The 14,984-nt window shown below is 48.3% G+C and overlaps 1 protein-coding gene across 2 annotated transcripts in view; it reads left to right on the top strand.

The window, feature by feature from the left end:
- The first annotated feature begins 3,335 nt into the window (after window positions 1–3,335).
- prkg1 (protein kinase cGMP-dependent 1) overlaps window positions 3,336–14,984 on the top strand; it is a 108,330-nt gene continuing 96,681 nt past the window's right edge. Inside the window, exon 1 of one of the 2 annotated variants that reach the window (XM_018761197.2) lies at window positions 3,336–3,633. In XM_018761197.2, coding sequence (XP_018616713.1) covers window positions 3,368–3,633 — 266 coding nt within the window. In that variant the 5' untranslated portion in view covers window positions 3,336–3,367. Of the gene's footprint in view, window positions 3,634–11,968; window positions 12,747–14,984 lie in introns of those variants that run through there. The other variant, XM_018761196.2, reaches the window with a different exon arrangement.

Genomic DNA, 14,984 nt, shown 5'->3' with positions numbered 1-14,984 from the left:
CACACACTTAGCAGGACACACATTCCACATGCTGACCTCTAACATCTGCATTTTTTTCCCGCATTAAAAGAACAGGCCCAAACTCGGAGAGATGGCTTCTCCTGGCTGGCAGTGGGAAAAATAAACAGTATTGATCTCGAAAAAAAAATGCTGTCTCCTCCTGGAGAACGTCTTCGGTTTCGATGAGGGAGCGCGTAAGCGTTACAGGAAGGGGATGACTAATGTCTGCCCTGGCTCCTCTGTAACGCGATCCCTCCCGTGGAAATTTGGAGGGCACTTGTTTATTCTGATGTGATGTTTGGTAATGGTCTGCATCTTGTGAATTACCAGCGCCCCTGTGTGAACAAAAAAAGAAAAAAAAAAAAAATAGGACGAGAGCCAAACACGTTCCGTTCATAAACGGCGGTGCAGGCGGCGCATGAATTACATTCAGGTTTATGCAACGTGAAACAAAGGGACAAAGTAAGAACGGCAGACTAAACAAAGCCATTCCTCCTGCGTGCACAACATTAATTATACAGGTTTTATCTGAAGGTCGGTTTTTTATATTTTTTATTAATGAATTAATTTCTGATTTTTACACGATAACTGAACAATGGAAACTCGGATTTATGTAAGTGAGATTTACAAGAAAATAATCTGACTTTGCTGCACCTAAACGGGCCGAAACGGAGGCCGGTGTGTGTTCAGCAGGTGGGGAGGCTCAGCCACAAGAATGCAATACTCTGTTCTGTGAAAACCTTGAATCATTACTGGAATTTTACGTGGTAACTTCAGAAATGAATGTCACCTAAGCTGATTTTACAGTAATTTTACATTTATTTTAAAACCGTGAACTAAAGACAATTGCCATCAGTGGACTCGTGGAATGTAAGGAATTCTATTTATAAGGTACAGTGGCACAGCAAATAGCTCTGCTGTCTCACTGCGCCTGGGTGGTGCGAGAGGATGTGGGTTCGATCCCCGCTCAGTCTGTGTGGAGTTTGCATGTTCTCCCTGTGTCTGCGTAGGTTTCTTCTGGGTGCTCTGGTTTCCTCCCACAGTCCAAAGACATGCTGTTCAGGTTCCCCCATAGTGTGTGAGTGACAGAGAGTGTGTGTTCCACTGATATATGGATGAGTGACCCAGTGTAAGTAGTGTATCTAGCAGTGTAAGTCACCACGGTGAATAAGGTGTGTGGGCTCATAACACTACATAGTAGCCAGTAAGTCGCTTTGGAGAAAAGTGTCTGATAAATAAATAAATGTAAGGAACAAATAACTATGAATGCCTAATATAGCCCTCTGTCTCATTCAGTACCATGAATTCATTTTTAAAATAAAACCAGTTTAATATCATAAACTTAATATAAAATGTGATTTTTAAGAATCTTTTTCCATGTTTTCAGGCAAAAGGCAAGTGTCTAAACAGCAGAAGAGATGTGAAAGAATCTGAATGAAACGCCTCCAAGTGTCCAACCAAAGGGCCTCCCAGCTGCTGCTATGCGGTGTGTGAAGCCCTGCCTGCTTCATGTGTGCTTCCTTCGTCAGTTTTGAGGACAGCGGTCAGATATCACTGATGGACAAGAGGCTTCCTGGAAAAATGGGATAATTAGAGTACCTTCCCTAGGGTACAATAACAGTGTAACCCACACACACACAGCCTCCTGCTTCAGAATTCAGCTCCTCACTTCCAGAACGCCGCGTTGCTTTGGATTTACAGTGAATACTCAACCTAGGGAGGACCTTTCCAGTAATTCTATTCAAAAAAGCCCACTTGGTGCCAATTGTGTGTCAGGGTTTATGACTTTCTGATGATACATGTAACCTGCTGCCCGAAAACCACGTAAAAATGCAGCGAAATTGTAGAGAGAAGCACAGGGGAGGGGCCGTGACCTTTCGCTCTCATGACTTTCTCACGTCCCCGCAAACAGTCCAGGTCGCGACGCATCCCGTGTCCCCGAAGGTCGGGCCTTTTTGTTTCACATATGGACGCGATCACATGAAAGCTCCGACACGACTCAAGCGCCGCGTGTGGGATAACAAGCAATAGTTCGCTGGCTCACGATGAGATGAGGGAGAAGCAGCATAAACAAAAACACATTTGACACAGATTGCTTCCAATATCTCTTGTCGCAGAAGGCCGGCAACGCTCGCTGCTGCAATAAACAATGGGAGAAAGAGGAAGAAAAGCGCGAGGAGGATCAGGAGGTCAATGAAAAGGCGTTTTCCCCGCGCTGCGAATCTGTGCAAAGCACTCGCAGGAGACGAATTCCTTCTGTTTCCCCACTCGGTGGATGAGCCTCCCCACATATCCGACGGCTCTTGTAATAAACGGTCCGACGCGGAGCCGGGAAAGTAGGCTACCCCTCGTTGCCAGGATGCAGCAGAGAAGGGTTTGTGGGCTCCACGCCCTGTCAAGGGTTCAAGAAAACACTCGCAATGACACCAGTTTCAGACCCAGAAGAATGGATGGAAGGAATCAGGGACATAATGCCGGGTTAGATGGAAATGATGGGCAGTTCTATTGAGGGCAGGAGGAGAAGCGCCCGTGGGAAGCAGAGCTCTGTCCTACAAAACAGCCGGCACCCAAATGCACAATCTCAGCTTTCTGAGCCCTGAAACGCGAGGCACCTGCGGGAAAAGTCCAGCGAAGTGTTCGGATGCGATGCGCCGACTTTGGAGGAGGAGGAAGCTGAAGGAGGGGGTTTGGGATGGAGACCTCGGTGAAGGTCCACCTTGGTCCACGTTGGTCCGGAGAAATGGATCGAGTTACAAGCAGCCCCCCCGCTACAACCCCCCCTCCCTCCCCCGGATCACATGGCACACACTGCTATTTCAGGCATTGAGGCTTGGGTCAAAAGTTTTTTTTTTCCTTTTTTTTTTCTTCTTCTAATGCCCCCCCTCCGCCCCCTTGGTTTGCTTTGGAACAGATGCAATCGCCACTGACTGCGTCGTCCGGCTTCCGTCGCGTGCGGCTCCGTCTCCAAGTGCTCGAGGCTCGAGTCCTGTTGAAAGCACGAGGCTTCGATCCAATTGGCTTCCTCTGGCTGAGCGGCGGACCCCACACGCGCCGTCGCTCCGGTTTCCGCACCGTCCCCACCCCCCCAACCCCCACTCCCACTCCCACCTCCCCCCTCCCCCGTCCTCGCCGACGCCGCCGCCGCCGCCCGCTTTACATCTCCGGCGCTCCGTCGACACGAGCAGCGCGCGCGCGCGTTCGCCTCGCGCCTCCCCGCCGCAGCTCGCTGAAGGTCCGCGAAACTCGGAGCTGCTCCTCCGCCCGCGATCCTCCTCGTTCTCGGAGCGGAGGGCTGGGCTGGGCTGGGCTGGGCTGGGCTGGGCTGGGCTGGGAAGTTGGAGGCCGGATCGCCACGAAAAGCGCAGAGATGAGCGAGCTGCAAGAAGACTTCAGGAAGATCCTCATGATAAAGGAGGAGAGGATAAGGGACATGGAGAGGCGCCTCGCGGAGAAGGAGGAGGAGATCCACGAGCTCAAGAGGAAGCTGCACAAGTGCCAGTCGGTTCTGCCCAGCGCTCAGATCATCGGACCCCGGACCCGGAGGGCTCAAGGCATCTCGGCCGAACCTCAGACCTACCGATCCTTCCAGGACCTCACGAGCCAAGCCTTTCGGAAACACCCCAAATCCGACAGGTAAGGCGCGTCTCTGCCGCACGTGTCCCGCACGCGCTCTCCGCTTCCCGCTGCCGCAGTAAGCGATGTGAACGTAGAGTGTGAACGTGGGGTAAACGTGCCATCAGCAGCCACGGGACCTTCTGCTCTCACGAGTCAGAGTGCGCGGCTTACAGGTGATGATGTGATGATGTGATGATGTGTGATGGACACGGAGAGTCGACCCCCCATCCACGCACAGATGCAGAGCCCTGGCTGGCGCAGGCAGGGTTGCGATCTTTGCCCCACCTGGCTGCTGGACACTTTTTTCACCCTCTCTTTTCTTGGCGGGGGAAAACGCCATTCGTTACTTACGCTCTCCCTCGGAATCGGTGAAGGGAGTCATTGTAGGAGGAGGCAAGAGCGCGAGGCACCGGCCGGGGTTTAATCGATCGATCGATCGATCGGATCCATTACGGAATTCCCAGGGGAGGGAGGGAGAGCGCAGGAAGTGCGCCGCTTTATTGCCTCTTAGTGGAAGGATGCTGCGAGGAGAAATGCGTGTTTAGGGATATTTAATACCCCATTAGGAAGAGCTCTGCGCGCCCACATGTTTCCACTGGCTGCTCCGCGACCCCCCCACTCCTCAGCTGCCCCCCCCCCCCCCCCCTCCGCCATCCTGCCGCCGTATTGAGAAAAGGGGCGCGAGGGAGACCCAACCCGCGCGGCTCCAATCGCGGCACTTTCTTGGGTGGCGTGTGTCGTTGCCATAGCGACGGGGAAGATAATATGAAAAGTTGAAGTGGGATGACTGGGGCCGTGCGGCGGCAACACTGGTGGCTGTGTGGTCGAATCCCACTGCTGCTGTAGCCTCGGTGAAGGGAGTGACCCCGAATTTCTACAGTGATTGCAACACACAGCTGTGGAAACGGGCAAATAAATCTGAGCTGAGGACTCGGATAAAACAAACAAACAAACAAACAGCAACTTCAAGTGTCTGTTTCAGGAATCTAAGAAGTTTACATTGCATCCACACCACTGAAAATATAATAATAATAATAATAATAATAATTTCTATCTGTTTATCACACAAATTCAGTTATGCATTATATATTTTGTGTACACTGAATTGTAGGAACAGCCAATCTTTAATCCCTTAAAAAAATCACAAGGATCCCAAGCTTTGTGACACAGAGAGCTCTCTCGATTTTAACAAGTGGCCTTTCTGCCATCATTTGACACTGGTCTCAGTGCAGAAGTTTAGTGCCGGGTGACGATCAGAGAAATGCTCATGTCATATGCTGTCCCTGAAGGGCAAGATTGTTCCCTTTCACAGAGTAAGAGCTGTGCATCTTTAAAAAAAAAAAAAGAATTACAGTGAATTTTGTCATAAAATGTTGACTTGGAATGCATTATAATAGAAACTGAAGTAAATATTCTGAATTAGTCTTATAATAATATATTTTTAGATTTTTTTAATATGGAAAGAACTCAAATGTTTATGCTAGTTGTTAAGACTAATGGATAAACCTACTGTTAGATCCAAATAAATCAAATCTCTGTTTTTGTGAGGGCTTCCATAAAATTGCTGCTTAATGATGACATGCAGAATTAATCCTTACTGTCATAACACCGAAATATTTTTCTTTTATTTGTCACAAAATGTAAGAACAAAAGATCCTTAAAGTTATCTGTTAAGTGCAGCAAAATAGGTGTGCCTGTACAGATTTGAATGTGCTTGATCATATTCCCGGCAGCGATACGACTGCAGTATTTTCAGAGCAGCATTTATACAAGCGAACTGGTAAAATCATGGTTCCTTGAGCTCAGGCCTCACAGGCAGGCTAATAAGTGACTGCAGTAAAGGACAGCTGACTGCTCAAGGTAATCAGTCATCCGTTTCACTGCGGGCCATAATGGATTTCTGCTGTTTGAAACGATTTCACCAGCCTCACTGTTCCATTGGGTGACCTTCCTTCCTAGTGTCAAACACAAACTCCCAAAGTCGACCGGAATCTGAAAGGTCACGAATTACATTCCTGGAATCGGTGCCGAATGGCCTTCTTATAATAAACAGCGGCGCAACAAATTGTCAGAAATGTCCCATCGCTTCACTGATTACAGAGTCGTTCCGATTCAGAATTTTCACATTTCCTTTAAAAGACACAGTTATGACTTTTGAACTTTTTGGGAGACTTGTACACAAGAATGCTGTATGTTCCACACAAAAGTGCTCAAAATATGGTGTCGCACCTGGTTTGGTTTATTCTCATTGTAGCCACAAGGGGGCAGAAAAACTCGCTTCAATATAATATAATAAAATACAATACAATATAATATAATATAATAATAAAAAAGTGTCTTCAGTCTTTAATTTCCAAATCAACATAGATTTCACATTTTGTATATGCCACTCAGCTTTGCATATATGAAAAGATTTATTTCTAAAAACACTGAAAAAATGTGTAAATGTCTAAACATGCATTGTTTACATAAATTAATTCAATACTACATCAGAATTATCAAACATGTAAAACCTTCATAAAAGAACAACTGCATGTCTGCAAGCATGTTGTGAAATAGCAAGTAATTATTATTCGTAGGCCATCAGTATTACTGAAAGGTGCACCGTCTATGTTATGTAAAGTAATTTACTCTGTTCTCCCTCATGAGTGAGCAAACCTTGTAATAATGAACATCTTCAATACATTTACTGTTGACCCAAAGACAGTGAATGAAGTTTTAAATTAGTAATTTAATTATGCAAATATTAGTTTTGTCCACCTTTATGTCAGTGAAAGGATGCAGAAAATGTAGAGCAGAAGTAAATGAATCAATCTACACGTATTCTTTGAATATATTTATTCTTTATTCGATACAAAAATAATAGTGTATCCTGCAGAAATAAAAAAGAAATTTTGTTTCATGCACAGAAGAAATGGAATATGAATAACATTGTGCTTTTTGGCAAAATACTTAATATTTTCTTTTGTATTTTAACTCGGTCTAGTTTTTTTCATTTTTTACTGCAAGTTTTAGTGGAACAAAATTGTTTGATTGTTTCATTGTTTAAATCTACTGCACTTACGCTGCGTTATACACTCCAGGTGGAAAATTTAAAGCTTTCACTAAAACCAGCATTTTACTGGCTCTTTTAGACCAAATATTGTTTTTACTACATTGTGTCCCAAGACACTTAAGAGAGGCTCTTTTATGTGTGTTAACTGTTTCAGTTGATTTAACACAAGACGCACAGGAGTGAGTGTGTATTTATCACAATCTGCTAACTGTGTAAGAAATGTGCTGCAGCTGTACAGTAATCTTACACTTTGGTGTTTGACTTTGGCTCAGATAAGGACATATTCCAAAAATTTTCTACCTGAGATAGAGGCGTTTTGTCATCATGGATCTGTATGTCCCAGGTTAATAATATAAATATAATTATAATATAAATATTTATGTTTTTATTTAACTTATTAGTCTTCTAACAGATCAAGAATTAAATGTTTATGTTAACTATGCAAAATGTTGTGATGCATTTATAGGTTTGAGTCAGAGTTACAGTAACATCAATAAGCCATTGACATGTGGATGTATAATTTTATTAGCTGTACGGTTATATTTATTTTAAATTCACTGTACGCGGTGGATGTTGTGTAACTGGCATCAGACCGTTCGACGCAGAGATCCGGTTTTGTGCTTTTACCGCAATCGTTTCGTACTTTCTCGGGTTTGAAAAAAACCTGCAAGAGGTGTTTCACACATAGCTGGCACAGTAGAAAAAGAGGAGGAAAAAAAGGGGAAGAAATAATGGAAGCAAATGTGTGTGTGGCTGTGGATGGCGGATGCGTGACGGAGGACCTCGACGAGGCCACACTGTGCCAAGTGGCCCTGCTCTCCCAACACAGGCCTCACACTGAGTGAGTCATCAGCAAGCTCATCTGCACACTCTTCACGATGGGAAGTGCATTACCTTAATCAGGCGGATAAAAGGGTCCTGGGTCACCGTGGTCCTGTTCCCCTGTGCATCAACTGGAGCTTGTGGGGGTGGGCGGTGGGGGAGAGCACCTCACGGCAGCATCCCATTTTGCTCCACGTGCTCACTTTGATCCGAGCCGACTGCTGCCGGCACCTCGCAAACCCCGGGCTCACGCTCACCTTCCCGTGAGCCGCACTTTAACACAGCCGAGCCACATGTCTTGCATTTATAGTTATTTATTTATCAGATGCTTTCTCCGAAGTGTCTTCCAATGAACTCTATGTAGCATTATGAGCCCACACACCTTATTCACCGCAGTGACTTACACTGCTAGATACACTACTTACACTGGGTCACTCATCCATACATCAGTGGAACACATACACTCTCTATCTCACATACTACGGGTGAACCTGAACAGCATTTCTTTGGAGTGTGGGAGGAAACCAGAGCACCCGGAGGAAACCCACGCAGACATGGAGAGAACATGCAAACTCCACACAGACTGAGCGGGGATCGAACCCACATCCTCTCGCACCACCCAGACGCTGTGAGACAGCAGTGCTGCTCGCTACTCACTGTGCCGCCTGTTGTCTTACAAAGAGCTGTTTGTGTGCAATTTATGACAATGGTCTGAGGGCCAGCGCATATCGCTGTAGTGTCGCCTCGCTCCGATTGCTGCCTCTTTCACGATCATCAAATTACTGCTTTAGACAACTGAGTTCTTCTGGACCGGAACAGCTAATGAGTGGGGAAAAGCGTTTGTTAAAATGTTTTCTTAATTATATTGAGTTTCGCAGGTTGTTTCCACCATTCTGTGTTCACTCTTCTGCCTTTATATCCGGGCTGGAGATTTGACACTTTTCCCAACTCCGGCAAGTTTCACAGCTCTCGTTACACGTTCGGAACGGTCGTGAAGGTTAAACGGGGTCGGCGAATACGGTATGTTGAATACGAGGTCCTTCACCGCAGGGCTGGAGCAAAGACCTCTATGATTCAACCACCCAGGCCTGTGAGTTCGACAGCCTCTGGTTTCACCTTTTTTTCTCTCCACCTTTTCTGCTCATCTGAAATATGAACAGACGACATAACCTTTCAAAGAAAGGTGAGACAATTACAAGTAGTTTCACGTTCTCAGACCTACTGGTCTGGACCAGGCAGTGAAGTTTCTTTGGATGCAGGTTTCATGGTGCGCTCCGGTCATAGCGCCGCATGGCCACGAGAGGGCGCTTTTGCTCCTTTTTTCCCCCCCACGCTGTTTTACCCTATTAGGTGCAAATGTCACCACAGAACAGGAACATGTTCCACATGTACACGACTGCATCCCAGAAAAATAAAGTATGTGTGCGGAAAGAGCCTTTAATTGCTTTTATTCACTCGTGGAGAAAGGTGTGCGGTGCCGGTTGCTGGATCCCTGTCACTAATCGAAGGGAGATGTTGAGCCCATTGAGTTTGAACATCTCCAATGACTCCTTCAGTTATATTTTTATTTACTTTAAAAATCCCTTCCCGTTGTGACAAATGTTCCACCAGTCTGTTCTCACAGTTGAGGCGGATTAAACGTAACCGCTTTAGCAGACACTGTATTTTGAAGAGTGGGGGGGGGGGGCGCGGGGGGGCGGTGGGTTGGACCGCAGTCCTGCTCTCCGGTGGGTCTGGGGTTCGAGTCCTGCTTGGGGTGCCTTGCGGCAGACTGGTGTCCCGTCCTGGGTGTGTCCCCTCCCCCTCCAGCCTTACGCCCTGCGTTGCCGGGTAGGCTCCGGTTCCCCGCGACCCCGTTTGGGACAAGCGGTTCCGGAAAATGTGTGTGTGTGTATTTTGAAGAGAAACAGTGTGATATTAATATGCAAGATCGTGAATATATGACTTGCACTTTTTTTGTCTAGCAGACACTTTTGTCCAAAGAGAACAATACCGCGGTGCATTACCCCAAGAGACAGCGAGATTATTGCCGAGACGGACATTCGGTGCTCGGGAAACGACTCGGCCAGATCAATGCAGTTTTTCTTAGACTCATTGAGTTATAATGTTAGAATAACATGTGAGAAAAGGTGACAAAATACCACAGATGCCGGCGTACACCATAGTAAGTGAACCTGGTACCGCAGTTGCTCTGGCAGACAGTGAAACGTTGGGTCCGGGCACACGGTACTTGAGGTCCTTCTGGGCGCGATGTCGCAGCAGTGGGTTTTTGGGACGCATCCGGGGATGGGGGTGGGGGGGAATCGAGGCCTTGGGAGGTGGGTGATGGGATTGAGCCACATATTTTTAGCCCTTTCCCGAAATGCTTTCTGAGGCCTTGGGTGGCATTGGCTGAGAGGTTTGGTGGCACCACGCTGCGGTAGCTCTAGCCCTAGAGCGCCATCATCTGGGTCGCGGGGAGAATTCATGGTGCCACTGACATCTGGGGAGCGTAAGGCCAGGCGCGGCTCCGGGGTGCGTTTGCGGGCGCGTCGGGGGTGAGCGCAGCACCCTGCTGAGGAGTGGTGAGGTCCTGATGCAGAACTGATGTGTAGAGACTGATCTGGGGAGCGTGTTGGCAGCAGTCCAGCGAAAGCTCAGCGGACCTGCGCCCACCAGCGGTACAAACTGGCAGCAGGGTGTGTGCGGAGCCTCGCAGTCGGGTTGCACACATGCACACACACACACACACACACACACACACACACACACACACACACACACGCGCACTGCGCTCCACCTGTTGGGAAGACAGGAAGAGGAGAGGTCGTGGGTCTCCAGGAGACCTGGACGTGATCCACAGCACCGCCAGTAATCCAGGCTCGCGAGCTCCGGTGAAAAAACTGGTAATCCTGTCTGTGGCCCCAGGTCTCCACCAAATGGGGCGGGGGGTGCAGGTTGATCTCAATGATCAAGACACAGGAAGTCTGCATGAGAGTGGAGTAAAACAGAAGTAAAAAAAAAAGCAATTACCTCAATGCTGAAATGGATGCGTTTATGTGAAATCAATATGCAGCACAAAACCACTGTACTGAATGGCATAAAATTCTGAAATACCTAAAATACCTATTTAGTCGACAGTAAATCAATAAATTAAAAAAAACCCCCTTCAATTCCCACGGGGCAACAGTCTTGATTAATACAACGTGAATCAGGGCAATAGTTTCTAGAAATTATTGTAGTGCTTTGTGCCACTTAAATAACTGGCGACACATCTAGTACTTCATTGGCAACTCAAATTATGCCCATAGACTTCATCTACATATCTTCAGGAATAATAGAATATTAAAAGGTATACCAGCGCTGAGGTTAACAGGTGTGGTGTGATGCCTGGCGTCTGTGTCCCATTATGCGTTACAGAGGTTTAACAGTGGAAAGTTCTAGTAAAGTGCTGACGCTGTTCAACAGTAATTCATATGCACAAACTTGACAGAATGCATTGTTAAAAACACGCACAATGTTTATGCAAATAAGAGAATGAACTGTTCATCAAAATTCAAGCTGGCGCCAACCTATGTGACTAATTACGAAAGATGAAATAGACCTGCGAACCATTCAGTGCTCAGGATTCCAGTCGTACCACGGTAAGTCTTGCTTTAACTTTTAAATATAAGAGAGAGTTTAGCACGACTCGAACCCGAACGTTAATGTAGCAGAATCCAGAGGTTTGTGCTCCAGCAGGTGCGCAGTATTTCTTTTCCACACTGGGGGATTTTTCTTGGGAAGAACTTACAAAAAAAAAAAAAAATCATTGATTATCATTAAATCATTGATTGTGATTAAAATCACTGATTATGTTGGTTCAGCAGAGCTGTGAACCGACAACCAACGAAGTCTCTGGCGCTCATACAGCACTAGGGCAGCAGGTGGGGTAGTCGTGAAGGGGACAGAACTGGAACCGAAGGGCTGTGGGTTTGAGTCCCAGTCTTTGCTCCTGCTGTGCAACCCTTGAGGAAAGAATTTACCTTGGATTACTACAGTGAAAGTAGCCTGCTGTATAAATGGGACAAAGGTGGCAGATACTTTGGATGAAAGTGTTTATCAGGCTCAGTGAACAAACAAACTGATTGGTTGATTGACTGACTGATTGATTGATTGATTCCTTGATGACCAGAAGGGAAGTCAATGTGATGTTAACTTTGTAGCCTTTAGAAGTTTCGTGCTTTTTCAGCCCATGATCGTCTGGTTGAGTAAAAAATGAGTGAAGGAACTGGATGTTTATGGAAACCACAATGTTTCCGCCACTTGTTGACAAGTTTGCTTGGATCTCTCATTGGTTTGTTGGTGGGGGGGGTATGAGACACAGGGTCAGGACGGAATGTCTGAGTACCTGAACCTGTGCTGGAGGCGAAAGCCCATTGGCTGAACCCGGATGAGAGGGGGCCACCAGGACTGGCTACCTTCATTTCACCACAGCTGAGCTTCTCGGACTCCCTGGGCAACGGGGGCGGGTGGTGGGTCTGGAGAACCGGTGGGCGTCACTACCACCCTCATCATCACTTCTGCGGGGAACTTCCTCATCGCCAGCGCTTCGGAGCGCGCGAGCTCCATCGTCCTCTCTTCTTGTGCGCGGAGCGGAGGAGCTTCGGAAACGACGGTGGTCTCCGGCGGGCATCCTTGGAAGGAAAAAAAAAAAAAAAAAAAGAAAAGGGGGGGAAAAAAGCTTGATGGACACGTGCAGCAGAGGCTCGTCTCGGCTGGAGGGGGCTCTCAGCTGATCGAGGCACCAGGACTGCCTACCTCCTATAAAAGTTTGCGCTGCGCAGCGTTGCGTTGCGTTGCGGCGCGGCGGTGGAGCCTCTGCTCGCCTCGCCTCGCCTCGCCTCTCCTCTCCTCTCCTCTCCTCACCTCCCGCGGCGGACCTGGAGCTAGACCTGGAGCTGCACTTGGAGCTGGATCTCGGAGCCATGGGCACCCTGCGGGATCTCCAGTACGCGCTGCAGGAGAAGATCGAGGAGCTGCGGCAGCGCGACGCGCTCATAGACGAGCTGGAGCTCGAGCTCGACCAGAAGGACGAGCTCATCCAGAAGCTCCAGAACGAGCTGGACAAGTACCGCTCCGTGATCCGGCCCGCCACGCAGCAGGTCCACAACAAGCAGAGCGTCCTGCAGGAGCAGCAGCGCACCAAGAGGCAGGCGATCTCGGCGGAACCCACCGCCTTCGACATCCAGGACCTGAGCCACGTGACGCTGCCCTTCTACCCCAAGAGCCCGCAGTAGGTTCGCCGCGACCCCGCACCTCCTCCTCCTCCTCCTCGTGTGTAGGTTCCGCGCGATGCCCGCCCCCGTGGCCGTGCGTGGCGCTCCGTCGTCGCTTCGGGCTCCGCGCGCTCGCCCGCCGCCGCCGGCGTCGTCTCGCTGAGATCTCGCGCGCGCGCGCGCGCTTGTGAAGGCTTGTCTGTCGGGCGAGGCGCGTGGAGCTCGCGCGCCCTCGTCCTCGGAGACGGATCGCGAACTTGCTTGGAGTGCGTAGCCGGTGCGCCGCGAAAACTTCCACGGGCTGCGGGGAGTTTTCCTCTTCCTCGTCTTGCCCCCCCGTGCCGTGTCGCGAGTCCCCTTCGCTCCACATGATTCCCGCATCCTGAGCGCAAGCGTGGTAAAGAATCTCCACGGGAAGGTAAATCCAGGTACGCCGGTGTGAGAACGGCGCAGCAAGTGCCATTTAAAACTCTCCAGTCCAGGGCTCCATGTAACCCAAATACTCTGGTAAATATTTTCTTAGGCTTCTGCGTGCATTAATATTCCGATATGAGTCATGTTGCCCCCCCCCCGGTGTGTATGTGGTGATAATTATTTACTGGATGAGCTGGCAGTCGGTGCTGTGACTCACGCCCCCCCCCAGCAGTGATCGATTGGTGGTCCTCAGCTCCTTCCCCCACTTGTTGCTCCTGCCTGTCCTGTTCAAAAAGCTGCACAATCTAAGTGCTGTTCAGCCTTATTGATCAAACTTTGCCAACAAGTCTTCAATATTGTTTCCGTTCTCATCATTTATGCATTTAACTGATACCCCCCAACCTTCAGTGATTTACCTGTTTATATAACCAGCACTACAGCGAGTAGCACTGGCATCTCATAGTAGTACCTGGGTGGTGTGAGAGGATGTGGGTTCGATCTCCTGCTCAGTCTGTTTGCTGGGTGCTCTTGTTTCCTCCCACACTCCCAAGATATGTTGTTCGGGTTCACCATAGTGTGTGTGAGACAGTGTGTTCCACTGATGTATGGATGAGTGACCCAGTGTAGTGTAAGTCACCGCGGTGAATAAGGTGTGTGGACTGATAACGCTACAGTGTTCATTGGAAATTGCTTTGGGGAAAAGTGTCTGTAAGAAGCAAAAAAAAAAAAAAACATCAATGAGAAGCTGGTCACTAAACTTTAAAATACGGTAAAACGACAAAGTGTACCACAAGGCAAGAGGACAATGACATCGCAAGAGTAATTTATGTGTCGTCTGCACTTTCGACATTGCCTGTTTTCCCTCCTCAGGCAGAGGTTTGATTAAAAACATTTACATAACCTAAATATAAACCCCCCGCGCAGTGCTGTGAGGCCAGATAAGAGGGTCGCGTTTGAGCCGATAAGAAACAAAGCTTGGACGGTGAAGGAGGACCCTGTTTGATTCATTGCTCTTCCACTCACAAACTGTCCTTCATGACAAGCCCTGATACCTCATGAAGTCAGGATATTTTCACTGTCCAAGGATGACGATGATGATATTTTCTACTGAAGGACGGTAAAGCTCAGTGCTGTTGTCTGGCGATACAATGTAGTCTTAAGAGTGCAGATGGTATAATAAAACTGCTGGGCCGAATGCCCTGTCCCTGCTGAAAGGAATGCAAGTAAAATTTCTAAAATGTTTTTCATCCAATGGGGGCGTGATGGCGCAGTGGGTTGGACCGGGTCCTGCTCTTCGGTGGGTCTGGGGTTCGAGTCCCACTTGGGGTGCCTTGCGACGGACTGGCATCTCGTCCCGGGTGCGTCCCCCTCCCCTTTCGCCCTGTGTTGCTGGGTTAGGCTCCGGCTCCCCGCGACCCCATATGGGACAAGCGATTTCAGGTTGTGTGTGTCTTTGATCCATCGACCAACCAGTTTTTCATCTTATTTGTTTCTTTACCAGCTGCAGGTAACAGACAGGAAATAGTCAGAAAAGCTCAGTGGTGATCGAATATTACGTGCAAAAATATATTTATTCTCAACTTTCCCAGTGTTAGGCGAGTTCTCTTCAGTGGGCTGATGTGATCTTTCATAAAGGCCTACGGTGCTTATGTTCTTACGGCCTGACAGCACAGCACATCGTGAGCTCTTACGCACCGCAGGCTTAGTAGTCGGCTCCTCGATTTGGGATTCATTAGTAGCGCACGTCAGGAGTTGGGTAAACATTTGGCTCTCGATTGGAATTTCGTATGACTAAAAGCATAATGTTGATTCATCAATGCGCTGCTCCTTTTTTTATGAAT

The sequence above is a fragment of the Scleropages formosus genome, chromosome 24 (genome assembly GCF_900964775.1).
Source record: "Scleropages formosus chromosome 24, fSclFor1.1, whole genome shotgun sequence".
NCBI classification, from domain to species: Eukaryota; Metazoa; Chordata; class Actinopteri; order Osteoglossiformes; family Osteoglossidae; genus Scleropages; species Scleropages formosus.
Note: the sequence above shows the minus strand (reverse complement) of the source record. Positions and strands in the feature narration are given on the sequence as shown.